This window comes from Mobula birostris, chromosome 13 (assembly GCF_030028105.1).
Source record: "Mobula birostris isolate sMobBir1 chromosome 13, sMobBir1.hap1, whole genome shotgun sequence".
In the NCBI taxonomy this organism is placed as follows: Eukaryota; Metazoa; Chordata; class Chondrichthyes; order Myliobatiformes; family Myliobatidae; genus Mobula; species Mobula birostris.
Genome location: NC_092382.1, coordinates 13,544,756 through 13,567,485, shown reverse-complemented (window position 1 = coordinate 13,567,485; position 22,730 = coordinate 13,544,756). Strand labels below are relative to the sequence as shown.

General features: G+C 46.4%; 1 protein-coding gene across 1 annotated transcript in view; it reads left to right on the top strand.

The window, feature by feature from the left end:
• LOC140207815 (uncharacterized) overlaps positions 1-19,338 on the top strand; it is a 138,662-nt gene extending 119,324 nt beyond the window's left edge. Inside the window, exons 16-25 of the mRNA XM_072276378.1 lie at positions 805-971; positions 7,213-7,384; positions 7,482-7,547; positions 11,835-13,590; positions 14,203-14,289; positions 14,445-14,615; positions 14,771-14,941; positions 15,096-15,263; positions 15,394-16,559; positions 17,004-19,338. Of these exons, the coding sequence (XP_072132479.1) occupies positions 805-971; positions 7,213-7,384; positions 7,482-7,547; positions 11,835-13,590; positions 14,203-14,289; positions 14,445-14,615; positions 14,771-14,941; positions 15,096-15,263; positions 15,394-15,481 (2,846 nt within the window). The 3' untranslated portion in view covers positions 15,482-16,559; positions 17,004-19,338. The remainder of the gene's footprint in view (positions 1-804; positions 972-7,212; positions 7,385-7,481; positions 7,548-11,834; positions 13,591-14,202; positions 14,290-14,444; positions 14,616-14,770; positions 14,942-15,095; positions 15,264-15,393; positions 16,560-17,003) is intronic.
• The last annotated feature ends 3,392 nt before the right edge of the window (positions 19,339-22,730 follow it).

Sequence of the window (22,730 nt, the reverse complement as noted above, 5' to 3'; positions counted from 1 at the left end):
CAATTAGAAATATGAACGGAGAGACACCAAGTACAGATAGTTCGGGCAAATGCGAGGATTTGAACCTTGGGAGGTCAAGTTCCCGAACGAAGTGTGCAGTGAATGCTGGGGCGATTAGGAAGGCTGATGTATGGACCGGTCTTGTGATGGATGTGCATAGCTTCCTGAAAGTGACAACATAACTGGCAGCGTGCTAAGGACGGGTTGAGGTGTGAGTATGTATTTTTTAAAGTTGTTCTGTAACTGGATAAACTTTGGTTAAGAGACAGTCTCGGTAATGTGCACAAATATGGTAGCCATATCATGAGAATAATGTGGAGGGTCTGGCGAGGGTGCAGACGAGTTTCATCACGATTACAGAATATAATCAGTTACCCAGATTACAGGATATTGGCTGCCAGGAGAGGTCGAACAAACCTGGATTGCTTTTTTGGAGTGTCGGAGTCTGAGGCCTTATCTCAGAGAATTTCATAAATTTACGAGAGGCACAGCACACTTCGATAGTCTGTGACTCAGTGCAAATATCAAGCACTGGAGTGAATAGATTTAAGGTGAGGGGGTAAAGTTTAAAGGAGATTTAGGACGCATGTTTTCCACAGAGAGTGATCGGTGTCTGGAATGAGCTGCCGAGGGAGGGACTGGAAACAGATACTCAGCAGCATCTGAGAGGCGTTTGAACTCATGAGTAGGCCGGGAACGGAGGGATATTGACCATGTTCCTGAAGATGGGATTGGTTTAAATTGGCATCGTGTCCGCATACACATGGTACACTCTACTATTTTATGCTCTGTGACTGACTACAGATCTGAACTCCGCAATCTCCGCCTTCCTGTCAAATTGTGAGGATCACCAACTGTTCCTGTTGACGAGATTCTACATGGAGCGACTGGAGCAGGCGATTGAGGAGGGTGTGGAGGGAGTCGGCTTCATGTTAATGGCCGAGGATCACTTCACCGGGCGAGACTATCACGTAAGTGGGAGGGATATAGACTAACTGTAGATTCTACTGAATCAATCACGGACCGACAGAACGGGCGCAACGGCACCTCTGGGATATTAAAATCCTGCAATGCTTGTGGTGAGCATCAGGAAAAGAATTTTGGTTTTCAGAAACACTGAACCTTCATTTACCAATATAAGCCTCTGTCCAATTTTCTGAACACATTCACTTTTAGACAGGTTAGGATACAGACAATGATTGAGAGCTGATTTTAGTGCTGTGATACTTGACGGACATTGCAAGTAGACAGAGAACCACTTTACACCATTCAGTCTGACATCACATCATGTTCCCAATGCTCGACCTTAATGGCCATTCACCAGAATCTTTTCATTACCCGCGGGCTTCCCACAAATCTAATATATACTGATTTATTTCTCAGATCATTCTCGAGTCAACCTTCAACCCCATCGTCAATTGAACAGGCAGTGCTGAATATCGTCTCTCTTTTCAACAACTGACGCTCTTGCTTTCGATCAATATCCCAACATGCCTTATGGTTCAGTTACCTTCTGTTTCTTGTCACTGTTCCATTTGGAGTCTCTAATTGCTACAGCATATACTGTTAACACTGGGAACTGCAAAATAATACGATTGAAAATAGTCCAAGAACTGCAGCTAACACGGAATTACCAAGAAACTCCTTTCTAATGGTCCTCGTGTTACTGGGGCGCATTCACCTATAGCTTCGTATATATAATTATCTGGATAGACAGGGTATGATTAGGGACAGTCAACATGGATTTGTGCGTGGAAGGTCATGTTTGACAAATCTTACTGAATTTTTTGAAGAGGTTGCTAGGAAAGTTGATGGGGTAAAGCGGTGGATATTGTCTATATGGACTTCAGTTAGGCCTTTGACAAAGTTCCACACGGAAGGTTAGTTAGGAAGGTTCAATCGGCAGGTATTAATATCTAAGTAGTAAAATAGATTCAGCAGTGGCTAGATGGGAGATGCCAGAGAGCAGTGGTGGATAGCTATTTGTCAGATTGGAGGCCGGTGTCCAGTGATGTGCCTCAGGGACCTGTACTGGGTCCAATGTTGTTTGTCATATATATTAATGATCTGGATGATGGGGTGGTAAATTGGATCAGTAAGTATGCAGATGATACTAAGATTGGTGGAGCAGTAGATAATGAAGTAGGTTTTCAAAGCTTGCAGAGAGATTTGGGCCAGTTAGAAGATTGGGCTGAAAGCTGGCAGATGGAGTTTAATGCTGATAAATGTGAGGTGCTACATTTTGGTAGGACTAATCAAAATAGGACATACATGGTAAATGATAGGGCATTGAAGAATGCAGTAGAACAGAGGGATCTATGAATAATGGTGCATAGTTTCCTGAAGTTGGAATCTCATGTTGATAGGGTGGTGAAGAAAACTTTTGGTATGCTGGCCTTTGTAAATCAGAGCATTGAGTATAGGAGTCGGGATGTAATGTTGAAATTGTACAAGGCATTGGTAAGGCCAAATTTGGAGTATTGTGTACAGTTCTGGTCACCGAATTATCTCAACAAAATTGAAAGAGTACTAGAATGTTGCCTGGGTTTCATCTCCTAGGTTACAGAGAAAGGTTGAACAAGTTGGGTCTTTATTCTTTGGAGCGTAGAAGGTTGAGGGGGGACGTGATAGAGGTATTTAAAATTATGAGGGCGATAGATAGAGTTGACGTGGATAGGCTTTTTTTCCATTGAGAGTGGAGGAGAGTCAAACAAGAGGACATGAGTTGAGAGTTAAAGGGCAAAAGTTTAGGAGTAACAGGAGGGGGAACTTCTTTACTCAGAGAGTGGTAGCTGTGTGGAACGAGCTTCCAGCAGAAGTGGTTGTCATTTAAAGTTAAATTGGATAGCTATTCGGAGAGGAAAAGAATGGAGGATAATGGACTGAGTGCAGGTCGGTGGGACTAGGTGAGAGTAAGAGTTCGGCACGGACTAGAAGGTACGAGATGACCTGTTTCCTTGCTGTAATTGTTATATGGTTATATGCTTACCAGACTGAATTTTAGTGAAGAGCCACACGTTATTCCTATCCCTAACATTCCACATGAGACAGCTTGTCATAGTTTGACTTAGCCATAGTCATCGAACTCTACAGTACAACAACAGGCTCTTCGGCCCATCAAGTCCACACTGACCTATTATATGTCAAGTCGCATTGATCTGCACACCGACTAGATACATCCATACCCCTCTCATTCATGTACTTATCCAACTTGTTTTTAAATGTTCAAATCGAATGCAAATATACCACTTCCGACGGCAGCTCGTTCCGGACTCTCACCAGCTTCAGAGGAAGAAGTTCTCCCTCAAATTTTCTTTCATCTTTCCTCCTTGATCCATGACCTCTAATTCCGGTCTCACCCAACCTCAGTAACAGATGCCTGTTTGCATCTACTTTATCTGTACAATTTATAAACTTTTTTCCCTCTATCACATCTCTTCTGGTCCTCCTACACTCTATGACAGTCCTAACCTATTCAAACTTTCCCTATATCTCAGGCCCTCAAGTCCTGACAAAACCTTGTATTGTTTTTCTGCACTCGTTCAATCATATTGATATCGTTCCGAGAGGTAGGTGCTCCCATTGCTCCCAATTAGTCCCTGCAAGATCAAATTTGACATAGTATTCCAACTTCTGTCTTCAATACTTTGATTTATGAAATCCCATATTCTAAAGTTTTTAGCAGGACATCTACCTTTGACAAAACTTTTAAGAAATTTTGGATCGGTATTCCCTGATACCTTGTTTTTACCGCACCGCTCAATGCCCAACCAGTCAATGTCTTAATGTTATCGTGGCTTGGCCTCAAATAGTGCACACTTCACACTTGTCTTCATTAAATTCTATCTGCCGAACTCCATTCCACTTCTTTCCAGCTGTTCCAGGTCCCGCTGCAAGCTCTGATAAACTTCCTCGCCCTTAATACGTTGATGTCATCCACAGATTTGCTGACTCTGTGTACCACATTGTCATCCAGAGCATTTATATACAGTATATGACATACAACACCAGGTCCAGTACAGATCCCTGAAGCACACCACTGGTCTAAGACCGCCAGTAAGTCAAGCAAATTTCTACACGAATCCAATATCTAAACTAACTTACTACCATGTCATGAATGCCAAGCAATTTAATCTTATTGACCAGGCTGCCATGAAGGACCTTGTCAAAGGCCTCGCTGAAGTCCATGTATACAACATACACTCACTTGCCTTCATTACTCGTTTGGTAACGTCATCGAGAAACCATAAGACTGGTTAGACAGGATATACCAGGTACAAATCAGTGTTGACTATCCCTAATGAATCCTTGTCCATCCAAATACTCATATCCAGTCCTTCAGAATACCTGCCAATAACTTTACCATCACTAGTGTTAGGCTCATCAACCTGTAATTCCCTGGCTTTTTCTTACAGCCTTTTCAAACACCAGAACAACATTATCTACCCTCCAATACTTCCACATCTGACGTTCTAAATATCTTTACTGGAGCACCTGCAATCTCTGCACTCACCTCAGACAATTACGAAGGAAAACCTTGGGGATTTACCCCCCCTAATCTGACTCAAGACAGAAACCACCCCCTCCTCTGTAATCTGTATAGAGTCCATGATCTCACTGCTGTTTTGCCTCACTCTAAAGACGCTGGTATGTCTCCTGAGTAAATATAATTGCAAAAAATCAATTTTAAATCTCCCCCACCCACTTCGGCTTCATGCACAAATGCCCACTCTGAACTTCAAGAGGACCAATTTAGTCCGTTGGTATATTTTTGTTCCAAATATATTTCATGAAGGATTTGGGGATCTGTTTTCCCTTGTCTGCTAGAGCAAACTCATGCCGTACTTTCACCCTCTTGATTTCCTACTTTAGTAACTCTTGCATTTCTTGTACTCATCAAGTACCTCATTTGATCCTTCGAGCCTATACTTGTGATGTGCTCAGGGCCTTGATATCTCTAAAAAAAACAATGTTCTCTAAACGAAGGTACCCCTGCCTTTTATTCTGTCAGGAACTTTCAAACTCTGTACTTGTGGTCATTTATGCATTTGAACTCTGTACTCTCAAAATATCAGTTTTGGAGGGTTCACACTTACCAAGCACATCTGTACCAGAAGACAACCAGTCCCAATCCACTTTCATCAGATCCTTTCTGGTACCATTAAAATTGGCCTTTCTCCAAATTAGAATCTTAACCCGAGGACCAGACCTATCCTTTTCCATAATGATATTTAAACTAATGGCATTATGATCACCAGATCCAAAGTGTTCTCCTGCACACACCTCTGCCGCTTGCCCTGTCTTGTTCCCTAATAGTAATTCCAGAATGCGCTCTCTCCAGTTGTGACCTGAGTATATTGATTACAGAAACTTCCCTGGACACGTTTGACCTGCACTATCCCATCCAGCCCTTTAACCCAGTGAGTCAGTCAATAAATGGAAAGTCAATTGTCTACCATCAGAATCTTATGTTTCTTGTTTCTGTGATCTCCCTGCACGTTTGTTCTTCTAAACCCCATTGATTATTGGGTGCTCTATAATATAATCCAACTAACATGGTCATCCCTTTCTTATTCCGTAGTTTCACCTATGTAGTCTCATTGGACCAGCTATCCAGTTTGTCCTGTCTGAGCAATGCAGTGACATTTTCTCTGACTAGTTATGCCACTCGTCCCTCTGTAATCCCTCCCACTCTATCGAATCGTGTCTAATGCAACGGAACACTGGAATGCTGAGCTGTTAATCCTGCGCCTCCTCCAACCAAATCACAACAATGGTTACAATGCTGTAATTCAATGTGCTGATCCTCATGCTAGGCTGATCTGTCTTTCATACAGTACTCCTTGCATTGAAATAATACGTATTTTGGGAAAAACGATTCTCATCCTTTAGTTTCCCGACTTTGTATGTTGGCTTAACAACATCTTTCCCACACAACCACTCCACCATCCATGCTGGTTCCTCACCCCCTGCAACTCAAATTTAACACCTCCCCCTCCCCATGCAGCGCTAACAACTCTTCCCACAGGGGTATCAGTCCGCCTCCAGTTCGGGTGTAAAACGATCACAGGTGTCCAGGCCACAACTTCCTTGGAAGAGAGCCCAAACATCCAAACATCTGAAGCCCTCGGTCATGCACCATCTCATCAGCCAGACGTTAAACTGTATTATCGTCCTATTTCAGTCCTCCCCAGCATGGGGCACGGGTAGCAATCTTAAGAACACAACCCTGGAGTTCCTGCACTTCAGTTTAGCATCTAACTCCATGAACTCACTTTGCAGGACCTCATCACACTTACTACTCTTGTCATTGGTACCAACGTGGACCATGACCTCTGGCTGCTCACACTGCCCTTAAGAAAGTTTCAGACTCGAACCGAGATATCCCTGACACACCATCCAGAAATATTGTTCTCGTCAACAGAATCTCCAGTCTGTTTTCCTAACCGGGGAATTCCCCCTGTTAGTGCAGCTCACGCTTCTCACTCGTTCTGAGTCACAAAACCAAACTCGGTATCAGAGGCTTAATGACCGTGGCTTTCCTCTGCTAGGTCATACCCCGAAACAGAAATCTGTATACCTGTTACAGAGGAGTTTCCTGCAGTGGCTGCCTCTCAGTTACCTGTGTCCTGCGCCTTAGGTATAGCTCCATCCCTGTATAGCCTGTCAGTCAACCTCTCATCCTCTTGAATGATCCTGGGTTCAACCAGCTCCAGTTCCAATTCCTGATCACAGTCTGTAAGAAGCTGCAGCTGGATGCAATTCCTGAAGGTGTAGTTATCTGGGACACTGGCGGTCTCCCTGCCTTGCTACACGCAGTATGAAGAGCATTCCACTATCCTGCCTGGTATTCTCACTGTTCTAACCATGAAAAGGAAGGGAAAATACTATCCAAAATCTACCTAAAGCCTCCACCTCGCCTCACTGAACCTTCTCTGACACAAAGCCTCAACTCCCCACTCTATCCCTGGCTCACTCACACTGTGTCTACTCCACTTAAAACTTGCCAAGCGGATGTTTCCCGACAATCTGTGGCGTTGAGAAGGACATGACTGACCCCGCTCACTTCTTTTAAATTCTTTCCCCCGCTGTGAACACTTCAATGGCTGTTACTGATCTGTGGCGAGCAGAATGTGCTGGGTCAGTCCATGTTCAGGGTAGATTTGTACCCATCCCTCCGCTCCTCAATATATTCCCCATTGTTCATTACAGAGCGTGACTGAGTTGGCGGAGAAGGGAAACCGAGCGGGCGCTTCCAAACTCCTTCTGGACCTGGTGATGGAGAAGGGCTCAGGGGCCCGGAGGGTGATGTGGGAATCCTTTGTGAAACTACACCACCATTTACCGAAGCTGAGCAGAATATTGAATGAAATATGGGAACGTGGTACGGTGAACAATACACTGTGTGTTACAGATGTAAATGCTGATGAATTTACAGTATTACACAGAACAGACTTCATGCAGGTTAATCTGTTGAACAGGTGACAGCCAGTTCGCCTACATGGACACTGAGCGGGGTGTATCTGAAGTGCCGGTGCATCTGAAGGGTAAGAGATGGAACGGAAATCTCAAAGTCTTTATTTCACTCTGACAGTCTGAATACCTGTATTTAGAGGCCGGTTTAGAGACTGCCAGAGTCGGGAAGACAGGTTTTTGTTGCTGTGGCTGAAGGACAGAAAGCGATTTTCATTTGTCAAACACCCGACACCTTCCGGGTCTCAGGCTGTGCACCCAGAGGCCTCTACGAGTTTGATAAACAGACATTCCAGTCAGTCAGAGATGAAACCACGGCGTTCCCCTTTCTGTAGGGCCGAGTATCCTGGGATCTGACAAAACTGAAGGCAAACCATTCCCATTGGAACATCCAACTTCAGCAAGGGAAATCCCATACCTCCGATCCAAAGCGGAGCTGAGAGTTGTTGTTATTCCTCCAAAGCCCACAAGACGTAGCAGCAGAATTAGGCCATTCAGCCCATCAGTCTGCTCCGCCATTCCATCATGGCTAATCCCAGATCCCAGTCAGCCCCATACACCTGCCCTCTCGCCATATCCTTTGATGCCCTGACCGATCAGAAACTTCTGCCTTAAATATACCCATGGACTCGGCCTCCACTGCAGTCTGTGACAGAGCATTCCACAGATTCAGTACTCTCTAGCTAAAACGAAATCCTCCTTACCTGTTTTAAAGCATCGCCCTTCAATTTTGAGGCTGTGCCCTCTAGTTCTGGATATCCACCCTGTCTGGTCCTTTCAACATTTGGTAGGTTTCAAACACATTCCCTCGTATTCCTCAAAATTCCAGTGAGTATAGGCCCAAAGTTGCCAAAACACACCTCATATGTTAACCCCTTCATTCCCAGAATCATCCTCTTGAATCTCCTCTGGACCCTCTCTAATGACAACACATCTTTTCAGAGGTATGAGGCACAAAACTGTTGACAATACTCCAACTGCGGCCTGAATACCGTCTTGTAAAGGCTCAGCATTTATATTAGATGCAGCATCGAACATTTACAACACTCTATTCCATCTGCCACTTTTTGCCCATTCTTCCAATTTGTCTAAGTCCTGTTGCAATCGCACTACCTACCCCTGCACCTATCTCTGTATCATCCTCAAACTTTCATTCCATCGTCTACATCATTGACAAACAATCTGAAAGCCAGTGGTCCCAATACTGATCCCTGCGGAACAGCAGCAGTCACTGGCAGCCGACCAGAAAAGGCCCCTTTTATTCCCACTCGCTGCCTGTCAGTAATTCCGCGACACATGCCAGTATCTTTCCTGTGACACCATAGATTTTTATCTGGTTAAGCAGACTCATGTGCGGCACCCTATCAAATGCCTTCTGAAAATCCAAGTAAATGCCATCCACTGACTCCTTTGTCCACCCTGCTTCTGACTTCCTCGATGAATTCTAACAAAACCCACGCTAACTTACTTTGTCATTAGTCTCCAAGTACCTTGAAATCTCAACCTTAATAGGAGACTCCAACTCTTTCCCAACAACCGAGGTTTGGCTAACTGGCCTATAATTTTCTTTCTTTTGCCCTCTTCCCTTCTTAAAGAGTAGAGGTACAATTGCAATCTTCCAGTCCTCCAGGACCATGCCCGAATCAAGTGATTCTTCAAAGTTCATGACCAATGCATCCGTCAACTCTTCAGCATCCTCTCTCATGACTGTGGGATGTAGTCCATCTGGCACAGGTGACTTTGCACCTTAAGAGCTTTCAGTATGCCGGGAACTTTTTAATTTGTAATAGAATGGCACTCACTCCTGCTGCCTGTCACTCGCAGACCACTTCACGCTGCTAGCGTCTTGCACAGTGAAGATATATGTAAAGTACACATTAAGTTATTCTGCCATTTGTTTGTCCATCATTACTATGTCACCAACATCATTTTCCAGTGTTCCAGTATCAACTCTCACTTCCTTCTTACTGTTTATATAACTGAAAAAAGTGTTTAGTGTTTATTATCCTGCTTTATATTATTGGCTTTTCTGCCCTCATATTTCATCTTTCCCCTTCTTATAGCTTTTTTAGTTGCCTTTTGTTGGATTTTAAAAGTTTTCTATTCATCCAACTTTCCCTCACGTTTGTTGTCTTGTATGCCCTTTCCTTGGCTTTTATGTAGTCTTTAAATTCCTTTGTCAACTATGGTGGCCTATACGTGCCACTTGAGAACTTCTGCCTCCGTAGCCCATATCTATCCTGCAACTTGTGACCTGTTCCCGGAAGCTTCAGCCATCTCAGCTCTGCCGTCATCTCCACTGGTATCCTTCTCCAATCTACCTGGGTAAGCTTCTCTCTCGTGCCTCTGTAATTCCCTTTATTCCATTGCGATACTGATACTGTAAGTTATGCTTCTCCCTCTCAAACTGCAGAATCAATTCATTCAAATGATGATCACTACCTCTTAAGGGTTCTTTTACATTAAGCTCCCTCATAGGATCAGGGTTATTGCACAACACTCAATCAAAGATAGCCCTTCCCTGAGTATTGCTAAGCACAAACTGCTCTAAAACGCTAACTCATCGGTATTCAGTAAAATCCCTCTCTTGCGATCCAACTCCTGAAGTTTGTTTGATTTTTTTATTACCCATGCATATTGAAGTCCCCCATTACAATTGCGTCATCACATTTATTACATGCCTTTTCCAGCTCCCTTTGCAATCTCAACCCCACACCTTTGCTACTATTTGCAGGCCAATAAAGGATTCCCATAATTTTTTTTTTTTAACCGTTGCGGATTCTTATGTCCACCCACAAAGATTCAGCATTCTCTGACCCTATGCCACCACTTTTTTAAAGATGTGATTCTATCTCGAACCAACACAGCTACAATACCACCGCCTATGCCTTCCTGCCTGTCCTTTCGACAAGACGTACATCCTCTACTGTTAAGCTCCCAACTGTGGTCCTCTTTCAGCCACGACTCAGTGATGCCCGGAACATCATTCCAACCAATCTCTAATTGCGCCAAGCGTTCGTCCACCTTATTCCGAACGCTGCGCGCATTTAAATACAATGCGTTCAGTCCTGCATCTGCGCCCTTTTGAATTTTGTCTATGTGGTACAATTTAACACTTTGCTCTGTCTGTATGTGAACCCAGTCATTGGCTTGTCCTTCCTTACATTCATGTTACACCCATCGTCTACTTGTAAACCTGCTGGTTCATCCACACAGCTCTATCGTCCGAGTTCCAATCCCCCTGACATTTTAGCTTAAAACACTCCCAACAGCTCCAGTAAATCTGCCCGTAAGAATATTGGTCCTCATCGGATTCACGTGCAACGCGTCCCTTTTGTACAGGTCTTACCTGCCCCAGAAGTGGTCCCAATTATCCAGAAATCTGAATCACTGCCCCCTGCTCCAAATCTTCAACCACAATTTCTCTGCCACCTCATTCTATTCCTGTTGCCACTGTCGGGTGGCACAGGCAGCTGTCCTGAGATTACTACTTTTGAGGTCCTGCTTCTCAGCTTTTTACCTAACTCCCTGTGCTCTGTTTTCCAGACCTCCTCCCTTTTCTCTTCCTATGTCGTCGGTACGAACGTTTGCCCCGACCTCTGGCTGCTCAACATCCTTTCTCGGGATATTGTGGCCGCGACCAGAAACATTTCGGACAATGGCACCTGAGAGGCGAAGACTATCGGTGTTTCCATTTTCTGTCCACAGAATCGCCTCCCTGTCCCCCTGACTTTAGAGTTCCCTATTACCGCTGCCATCCTCTTCAGCTTCCTGCTCTTCCGCGCATCATCGGGGAATTGCCTGAGGTCATGTACCAGCTCCTCAGAGAGTAAGAGACTGTAGACTAGTGCGGGGTGTGTTACATTGAGACTGGTACAGCCTGGAGAAGGAAACAGAAATAGTGTTCCTTTTCTGTGGCTCAGTACTGACAGCTTAATCCTAAAGGACTGTCAAGAACATGGGGTCCATTGTGAGAAAAGTAAAAGTCAGTAGAGCAAGTAGATGCCCCCCTCCCCCCACTGTTACCGTCTGCGGTGTTGCCCAGTTCAGCAGAAGCTGAGCAGTGAAAGCGGTGAAACCAGCCGCTCCACACAACACTCTCCTCTCCAGAATCATGTGTGCACTTGGTGCTCGCTGGAACACCGGGGAATCTGCAAACTACAAACAGAGGGGAGAGGGGAGCCTTTCACAGTGAAACTGAATCAGATCAGAAATGTTTCTCGGCCATCGTTCATTCTGACCTCCCAATTTTACCCAAACAATGCCTTTAACAAGTTTTTTTATTTTTATTGAAGAAAAACTGTTGTGTGCTCCATGTTCATCAGATTGGGCATTGACAACCTATTTCTGTCCATCCAAAGATGTTCGAAGGAAACACATGGAGACTCTGCGGACACAAACTGAAACACTGAGAGTGAACACGATCCTGATGAGGGAGAAGGTGAAGGTTTTCCAGCTGGTTGATCGATACGCTGAGCTCACGGTCATTTCTACTGTTCGAGATCGGAGACTGGTGGAACATGAGCTGCTGGCAAGAGGCAGAGACCACGAGGAGTGGAGAGAAAAACATCTCCGCAGAGAGCTGGAAAAAATCCGGACTGATCAATTATTTACGAGGAGTTTTCTGCAAAAATTTAAAAGATCTGTCTTTGGAAACAAAACAGGAATGTCGGCAGCAGTGGCCGGAGTCCCAGGGGTCGGGAAAACAACAATGGTACAAAAGATTGTTTATGACTGGGCCACGGGAAAAATATACCGACAATTCCAGTTTGTCTTCAGTTTCAAATTGAGAGATTTAAACTCCATTCACTGCAGAATAAACCTGAGGGAACTGATTCTGGATCAGTATCCTTACTTTGGGAATTCCTTGAGAGAGGTCTGGAAGAACCGGGAGGGATTACTGTTTATATTCGATGGATTGGATGAATTCAAACACAACGTCGACTTTGCTGATGGTCGGAGAGATACAGAACCCAAGCACCAGTGCCCAGATCCCGAGTGGTGGTGTGAGGTGTCTGACATTGTGTACAGTTTAATCCAGGGCAAGCTGCTCCCAGGGTGTTCAGTGCTGGTGACCACCCGCCCCACTGCGTTACATTTATTGGAAAAGGCAGACATCGGTGTCCGGGCTGAAATCCTGGGATTTGTTGGTGAGGAACGGAAGGAATATTTCATCAGGCATTTTGATGATCAGACAGTGGCAGAAGCTGTTTTCAAACACGTGAAGGAGAACGAGATCCTGTACACCATGAGCTACAACCCCTCCTACTGCTGGATCCTTGCTCTGGCGTTCGGCCCCTTCTTCACACAAAGAGTCAGCGACCCGCAGCGAGTTCCCAAGACCATCACCCAACTGTACTCCTACTATATTTACAACATCCTGAAAAACCACGGCCGTGAGATTGAGAACCCCCGTGAGGTGTTACTCAGTGTTGGCCAGATGGCCTTCAGAGGAGTGTCCGAGAAGAAGATTGTGTTTACAGATGGAGATTTAATCAACTACAATCTGCAGCCTTCCCAGTTCCTGTCCGGGTTCCTGATGGAGCTGTTGGAGAGAGAGGATTCTGCCCGGTGTGTGGTGTACACATTCCCACACCTCACCATCCAAGAGTTTGTAGCTGCAGTCGCACAATTCCTGAATCCACATCCCGGGGATATCCTGAAATTCCTCACTGAAGCCCACAACACGACAGATGGGCGATTTGGGGTATTTCTCCGTTTTGTTGCTGGTCTCTCCAACCCAATGACAGCTCGGGGCCTGGAGGAGTTTCTGGGTCCATTTCCTCATCAAACAACCTGCCGGGTGATTGACTGGGTGAAGGAGGAGGTTAAACGCCAGATTGGAATCACGAGGAGTGAAGTTGGTAAAAGGAGCCTCCTGAACACATTGCACTACCTGTTTGAGTCTCAGAATCGTGGACTGGCTCAGGCCGCACTGGGATCAGTGGAAAAACTTTCATTCAGTGGATTGACACTGACCCCGATTGACTGCGCGGTCCTGTCTCATGTCATCGGACTCTGTGATACAATAAAACAGCTCGACCTGGAGAACTGCCACATTCAGAGTGAAGGAATCCAGCGGCTGGGACCCGGGCTGCACAAGTGCCAGGAGTTGAGGTAACTTGATTTATCTTTCACTGTGAGCTGTGAAAATGTTCCATTGTGTTGCTTCAATGTTAAGGGATTTGGTTAAAACTAGCAAAATCAGATTGTGATGAATTGTGACAAATGCCCGGGGATCGGTCAGTAATTCCCCAAGGACAGGAGGGTTCTGTGGTTCCTTGTGAAGGGATGTTGGAGACTTCATCAGATCAGTGAACAACGGTCATTGGTTTAATGGTAGTAAATCACAGGAATGGCCGTGTTTCTCGCTGCCTGTGACACGTCCATTGACAATGTTCCTTCTCACTGTTACCAACACTGACTGCAGCAGGTGGGTCAGAGATTCACACCCCCTTCCCAGTGAGGAACAAGAGACCGTCAGCAGACTGTCCCAGTGAGAAGGAAATAAATACCATTGTGAGATTGTCCTCCCCTGCCCTTCCCCGTGTGTGACTATCACCATCAGTCCACCTGTGTGACTGTGCTGACTACCAGATACCCAGAACCCATGGGCGCATCTCCACTCCCGATTGTGGGCCTCAGTTCAGACACACCCCTCCCGTACAATCTGTGGAAATATCCGCCGTTTGAATCACTTTGTTCATCAATTTGTCTGTTTGTGCTTAGACTTGGGGAGAATAAACTGGGAGATTCAGGAGTGAAACTGGTGTCTGCGGCTCTGAGGAACCCGGACTGTAAAATACAGACACTGGGGTAAGTACCAGACTGTGGGAGATTGTGTTTACAGTCACTGGGTGTCTGACACTGAACATTATTGTGATCATTAAATGTGTTACTGATAAACACTGGGGATTTGTACCGTCTCCTGTCTCTCTGTGTCCTTCACCCTCACTCTCTCTCATCTACAGTCTGGACAAAGTCGGTCTCACAGATTCTGGTGCCGAGGATCTCGCCTGCGCTCTCAGTACAAACCCATCACTGACAGAGCTGAACCTGGGTTTTAATAAACTTGGAGATTCAGGAGTGAAACTGGTGTCTGCGGCTCTAAGGAACCCGGAATGTAAAATACAGAAACTGTGGTAAGTACCAGACTGTGGGAGATTGTGTTTACGGTCACTGGGTGTCTGACACTGAACATTAATGTGATCAGTAATTGTGTTACTGATAAACACTGGGGATTTGTACCGTCTCCTGTCTCTCTGTGTCCTTCACCCTCACTCTCTCTCATCTCCAGGCTGGGCGGTGTTTGTCTTAAAGACTCTGGTGCCGAGGATCTCGTCTCCGCTCTCAGTACAAACCCATCACTGACGGAACTGGACCTGGGTTTTAATAAACTGGGAGATTCAGGAGTGAAACTGGTGTCTGCGGCTCTGAGGAACCCGGAGTGTAAAATACAGAAACTGTGGTAAGTACCAGACTGTGGGAGATTGTGTTTACAGTCACTGTGTGTCTGACACTGAACATAATGTGATCAGTAATTGAGTTACTGATAAACACTGGGGATTTGTACCGTCTCCTGTCTCTCTGTGTCCTTCACCCTCACTCTCTCTCATCTCCAGGCTGGACAGTGTCGGTCTGACAGATTCTGGTGCCGAGGATCTCGTCTCCGCTCTCAGTGCAAACCCATCACTGACGGAGCTGGAGCTGGGATTAAATTCGCTGACAGACCGATCTGTCCCCGCTCTCCGCCGCCTCATACTGACCCTCCCGAGTCTGGAGTGGATCTGGTGAGTGTTTGTGTTAATGTTCAATGTGATAAAATATCAGCGGATCCGCGGGTTTTCTGGTGATATTTGTCTGTGACTGACACTGTTGTGTGATCTGTTTATTTCATCTTTATTCTCCCATCTGTTTCAGGCTGTGGTACAATCGGTTCAGTGAGACCGGGGAGAAGGAACTGAGATCTCTGCAGGAACCCAGACCCGGACTGACCGTGTCCGTGTGAACATCTGAATGTGTGAACATCCCCGCCCGCGGGATGCCGACAGTTTAGCCGATTTCCTGCCCTCCCCTTTAACTCCCGCCCTTACCTTTAATGGCCGCGCGCCGGCTTTAATTCCCAACGTTTCTGACGGAGCTGACTCCCGTTCAGCGCTCTGTGACTTCGGAAGCGGTCCCTCAGTGACGTATTTCCGCCTGTTGTCCAACGGCACAGCTTCCGCCGGATGTGCGTGTTCGAGATCCCTCCCACGTGAGACCCCGGGGAATTACACAGACAGGAAGAGACCGGTGGCCGGGGCTCAGTCTGGGACACCGGTGTCCCGGGGTGGGATTATCCCGGGAGAGAATCCTTTTGCTCCCTTTGCTGAGGACGGTGCATTCGGCTGTCTGGCTGATATAATGATGTTAAATTGACAAATACCTCGGCAGTGACCCTGGATCTGCAGCGATCTCAGACACGGCCCTGAAGTGTGATTTTGTAATCATCGGTTCCCCAATGCAGAGTGACGGTGAGAAACGGGACTGATTATTCAACCGGTCTCTCATTGTCACCGGTCAGTTAATTGTGTGTGACTGTGAGTGAATCGGGAGCAGCTTATTTATTTTCGCACGTCAGCAGCTCATACATTGTTTAATTTACATTTGTCCTGATGAAATCAATAAACCGCTGTAACTTCCTGTCTTGGTGTTGGACTCGAGTCTCACCAGAGGAGAAACAGTGACCTGGGGTTCCTGCTGCCCCCCGCACCCGGTGTACTGCAAGAATGGGTCTGAGCTCCTCACACTGGTACAGCAGCCTCTCAGCTCCAAGCTCAGGGATGTCAGTAAAATAGTGTCTGGTCCCCAGGATCTCTTCACTCCCCATCCCCATCCAGGCTGACCACTGCTTCCTCATTCCCCAGATACTTACACTACCCTGACCTCCACCTCCCTGCGCACTCTCCTTGCTCTCGCAGAAAAAAAAAACGACAAAGGAGATCAGAAAATGCAAACACGGGGAAATCTGCAGATGCTGGAAATTCAAGCCACACACACAAAATGCTGGTGGAACTCAGCAGGTCCGGCAGCACCTATAGGAAAAGGTACGGTTGACGTTTCGGGCCGAGACCCTTCGTCAGGACTAACTGAATGAAGAGATTTGAGAAGGGGAGGGGGAGATTCAAAATGATTGGAGAAGACAGGAGGGGGAGGGATGGAGCTGAGAGCCGGAAAGATGATTGTCAAAATGGATACAAGGCTGGAGAAGGGAGAGGATCGTGGGATGGGAGGCCAAGCGAGAAAGAAAGGGGGAGAGGAGAGGCAAGGAGTTATAGTGAGAGGGACAGAGGGAGAAAAAAGAGAGGGGAAACAAAAGAAAAAAACATAAAGGGTTAAAAATAAATAAATAAATAAACAAGGGATGGTGTAGAAAGGGGAGGTGGGGCATTAACGGGTTTGAGAAGTCAATGTTAATGCCATCAGTTTGGAGGCTACCCACTCAGAACATAAGATATTCTTCCAACCTGAGTATGGCTTCATCTTGACAGGAGAGGAGGCTGTGGACAGACATACAAGAATGGGAAGAGGACGTGGAATTAAAATGTGTGGCCACTGGGAGATCCTGCTTTCTCTGGCGACAGAGTGTGGGTGTTCAGCGAAACGGTTTCCCAGGCTGAGTCGGGTCTCGCCGATATATAGAAGGCCACATCGGGAGCACCGGACGCAGTATATCACCCCAGTCGACTCACAGGTGAAATGTCGCCTCACCTGCAAGGACTGTCTGTGGCCCTGACTGTCCTATCACACACTCCCGGGATCAGACAGAGAGTGAACCTCCCTCCATACCGTCCCATCGCACACACCCGGGGTCGGACACAAAATGAATCTCCCTCCACTCCATCCCATCACAAACTCCCGGGGTCAGACACAGAGTGAATCTCCCTCCACACCGTCCCATCAGACACTCCTGGGGTCAGACATAGACTGAAGCTCCTTCCACACCGTCCCATCAGACACTCCCGGGGTCAGACACAGAGTGAATCTCCCTCCACACCGTCCCATCATACACTCCCGGGGTCAGACACAGAGTGAATCTCCCTCTTCACGTCCCGTCACACACTCCCGGGGTCAGACACAGAGTGAATCTCCCTCTTCACGTCCCATCAGACACTCCTGGGGTCAGACACAGAGTGAATCTCCCTCCACACCGTCCCATCACACACTCCCGGGGTCAGACACAGAGTGAATCTCCCTCTTCACGTCCCATCACACACTCCCGGGGTCTGGCACAGAGTGAAGCTCCCTCTGCACTGTCCAATCTTGCCATCTCTTGCCCAGACATGGAGAAAAGGTCTCTGTAGAGTGAGATATATCAGCTAAATTCTCGAGTTGAAACGGATTAGTGAGGACACTCTCAGCTTGTAGCACAGGGACCACCGCCCCCTCCCCCCCACACACACACAGAGGAATCTCTGTAGAGAAGGTCAGAGGGGCAGGAAGAGAAGTAGTGTAACGAAGGGGTGCACGGAGTGGGCAAAGGTGTGAGGGGGCACACACGGGCAGGGGAGTACAGGTCGATATTAGAACCCCTGCAGTTAACAATCACATTTGATTTCTAGGGTCCAGAAGTAGCTGAGGATGAAATTGAAGATGAGGAAAATTTTGCAAAACCGGGACCCCACCCCTTCCTGTCCTCTCCCACCATCCGCACTCCTAGGAGGACGCGGTCCCTTCCAGTCCGCTCACACGGGGTACGCTCCCAATCAAACTCCACCCTTGCCTATTCATCCCCATCGCCTGAACTCCAAATGGACCCCACCCCTTCTCATTCCTTCCCATCTTCCGCACACCCAATGGACCCACCCCTTCCCGTTCACTCCCAATGGGACCCACCCCTTCCCGTTCACACCCAATGGGACCCACCCCTTCCTATTCACGCCCACTATCTGCCTCCCAATGGGGCTCCTTCCAGCTCATTTTCAACGGGTCTGTGAACCTGGAAACTGGCGGGGACGCCCGAATTCCGTGTTTGACAGAACTCAGGGCGGCGTTTACGGAATTTGACATGGACGCCGATGGGTTTATTAGTTACAAGGAAAGTCGAGGGTCGTGTGGATGTTGACGACTTTGCAAAACGGACTATGTTCCTTCTCCTGGCGGAGGAGGTGGATATTATCGGACTTCAGGAACTTCTGCACACCTTCCTGAAGATGGTAGGAGGTGAGGGAGGTTTATGGTGTGAAGGGATCCAGGAGTGTCCACATTAACTGTTTGAAGAGTTACAGGAGAGTCATTTATCATTGATGGTTTGTTTTGAAGAGAGAGAGAGAGAGAGACAAAGAGTGATAGTTGGACTGTCACGGGAGCTAACTTTGGAGATAACACTGAGCAGCTCGAAGGTGCTCGACAGGACATTATTGATGTTAATTCCAAGGACTTGTTGCTTGCTTACATGTCCTCACAGACAAAGGTAGGAAGGACTCTTTGAATGACAGGTGATGCTTAGCACAGGGAAATAAATAGGAGGTCAGATAATACAAACCTCAGACACATGATCGGGACACTAAATGAGCTTTGTGGTGCCCACAGAGAAAGTGGGTTTCTGGAGGACCGATCAGGCAGATCGATCCAAGTGCTCTGCCAGTGAAGATTCAAAGGCAAGACCAGTGGGGAGTTGTCTATGTATCCGACCCTGGCCTGGGTAGACAGCTCAACCACACCGAAGTACGGTCCTCTTTGTTGTTAGTTCACAGTCAGTGACTTGTGAAGGATTTCGGAGGACAGCAAGAAAATCGACGGCAACAGCTCACCTCAAGACTCAACTCTCTCTCTCTCTCTCTCTCTCTCTCTCTCTCTCTCTCTCTCTCTCTCTCTCTCTCCATCGCCATTCAACTAAATTCCACGAACTGAACTGAACTTTACTCAATATCGTAAGACTGTATCTTTTTACCCCTAGACCTAAAGAAGCTTGGTTTTTCACACGTATATATATTCCACACTTACTTACATCTACTTATTGCTACCCTGTTTGATTTATGTTCACTTAGTTTTCTGTATTGTGTAGTTATTAATAAATATTATTAGTTTCTAGCAATACTAGACTCCAAAGTGGTTTCTATTTCTGCTGGTACTTTATTCCTGTCATGGGGTACGTGACAAAATTGGGGCCTATGTCCGCGATATGAACAAATCGGTCGGGAGGCTGGTTTAAATTGATTGGGAAAAATCCCTTTTGATTTGGAATTTTGATTTGGTTGTGTGGAAAAACAGCAGAAATGGAAGTTTTGGGATTTCTGGAACCGCCAGACCCCGTGTCCGTGAAGAAGGCTAGAAAATATGAGTTGCGGGACCTTGCTAAAGAAGTGAATGTAAAGAGAGGTATGATGAAAGCAGAAATTCAAAGGAAAGTAGCTGAATATTATGTCTCTATACAGACACTTGAAGAGGGGAAGTTAAGGAGGTTTCCTGTAGTGAATGAGGAGGTGGAGGTACACCTGGAACAGTTAAAGTTAGAGAGGTTGAAATTGTAGATGAGAGAGGCAGAGAAACAGAGAGCGTTTGAAAGGGAGGGATGGCAACAGAACGCTCAGGTGGTGAACTGTGAGGAGGAGTTTAGTGTCAGTCGGGAAGTTAGGTTAGTGCCTCCATTTGATGAAGCAGAAATTGATAGGTATTTCCTACATTTCGAGAAGGTGACCCGTAATCGGGAGTGGCCGCGGGAGCAGTGGGCGGTGTTACTACACAGTGTGGTAAAGGGAAAGGCCCAGCAAACATATGCAGCCCTGTCTCTTGAAGACGCAAAAGATTATGATAAAGTGAAGGATGCTGTGTTTAAGGCTTATGAGTTAGCCCCGGAGGCCTACAGCCAAAGGATTTGAGGTTTGAGAAAATCCTGGAACCAAACGTATCTGGAGTTTGCCCATGAGAAACGCGTATACTTTCATCGGTGGTGTGCTTCAAAAGAGGAAAATGAGAATACTGGTAACTTGAAGAATTTAATATTGCTTGAAGAGTTTAAAAACTGCGTCTCGGCGGAGATAAGGACGCACTTAGATGGAAAAGGGGCAGCGACACTCAGAAAATGCTAAGTTAGCAGCCGAATATGCCCTAACTCATAAAGTTAAGTTTTTCCCCACTGAGATTAACCCACAAGGGAGTAGAGATAATCCACAGGCTAAACCAGAGAGTAAACCGGGGATTAGTGATAAAACTAAGGAGGAAGGGAAGCAGTCGGGGAGAAAATTTCCCAGTTTTAAGTGTTACTCTTGTGGAAAACCTGGCCATGTGGCGTCAAATTGTTTTGCTACGAAAAGGGGAAAAGGAAAGGAGAAAGAGAAAACCCCAACTGCCAGCGTTCAGACGGTTAAAATATAAGAGGGACTCGAGAGATTTATTTAAGAAGGGTTTGTGTCTGTGAAGGAGGGGTCAAACCCAGTCCCAGTTAGAATATGGAGAGGTACTGGAGCTTTCCAGTCACTGATATAAAATAATGTTTTGGAATTCGGTGCTGAGACAGACACTGGGAAAGTAAACATCTTTAAGGGCCTTGGAAAAGGAACAGAGGTCGTGCCTTTGCATAAGATAATCTTGAAATGTGACTTGGTAACGAAACCAGTCAGAAAAGGGGTCCAATCTGAACTATGGATAGACCATGTTGATATCTTACTCGGTAATGACTTTGCAGGTGGGGATATTTATCCAGCAGTTCAGCTCACAAGTAAGCCTGCTGCTGCTGAGGACCCGCCCAGAGACGCTGATGTGTATCCCGCATGCGCAGTGACACAGAAAGGCTGCTGCTGCTAATATTGATTTATCCGAGACTTTCCTACCGTCCTTATACCAACAGGATTTAGGGGTAGTAAGGCTGAGGAAAGCAAGGAGGAGAGAAAAGACCTGTCCTTGTCAAGGAAGGAGTTCATAGAGGAGCAAAATAGAGATCTAGAAATTGTGGATTTAAAAGAGACAGCTCTCCCTGAGGAGGAAATTCAGAAAGAAACAATGGGGTATTATCTTAAGGATGGGGTGTTGATGAGGACGTGGAGACCAGCCACTGTGCCTGCCATTGAGGATTGGGCTATTGTGCACCAGGTGGTGGTTCCAAAGGTTTGCAGGGTTGAATTTTTAAACCTGGCCCATAAGATGCCTTCAGGGAGACATTTTGGAGTAAAGAAGACGGTGCACAGGATCATGAGGGAGTTTTATTAGCCTAACGTGAGGAAGGATATTGTCAATTACTGTAGAGGGTGTCATACGTGTCAGGTGGTGGGAAAACCTAACCAGGCCATTCCAAAAGCCCCACTTCGGCCAATCCCTGCTTTTGGTGAACCTTTTCCCGGGTCATAGTGGATTGTGCAGGCCCTTTGCCAAAGACTGCAGCTGGTCACCAGTATTTGTTAACAATAATGTGTGCTGCATCTAGGTTTCCGAAAGCTGTGCCTCTCAGAAACATCCTGGTCAAGACTGTGGTAAAAGCACTCAGCAAGTTTTTTGCACTGGTAGGTTTACCCAAAGAAATTCAATCCGACCAGGGCAGCAACTTCAATTCAAAAATGTTCCAGCAAGTAGTGCCTGAGCTGGGAGCTCAACAGATTGTGTCATCTGCCTATCACCCGGAGTCTCAAGGGGCTCTGGAGAGGTTTCATTCCACTTTAAAAACTATGATTAAGACCTACTGCCATGAGAATGAGAAGGGCTGGGATGAGGGGATACACTTACTACTTTTTGCTGTGAGGGACACTATTCAAGAGTCCCTGGGGTTCAGCCCGTTTGAACTCATTTTCGGCCATAGGCCCAAAGGACCTTTGCCCCTGCTCAGAGAGCAATGGTCTAACCCAGACGTGTGTGTCGGCGTGTTAGACTATGTTTTAAAATTCCGAAAAAAGGCTTAACAAGGCCTGCGACCTTGCCAGGAAGAATCTGCAGCACTCCCAAATTAAAATGAATCAGTGGTTTGATAAGAGAGCGAGGGAGCAAGTGTTTGAAGTGGGAAACAAAGTACTGGCAACACACATCAAAGTTGCTGGTGAATGCAGCGGGCCAGGCAGCATCTCTAGGCAGAGGTGCAGTCGACGTTTCAGGCCGAGACCCTTCGTCAGGACTAACTGAAGGAAGAGTGAGTAAGAGTCAGTAACAAAGTACTACTGCTTCTTGTGACCAACCCCCTCCAAGCAAAATTCCATGGGCCATACTGCATAGTGAAGAAAATTGATTCTTTGAATTACGATATTGAAATTCCTGACAGGAGGAAGGCCACGCAGTTTGTTCATGTTAATATG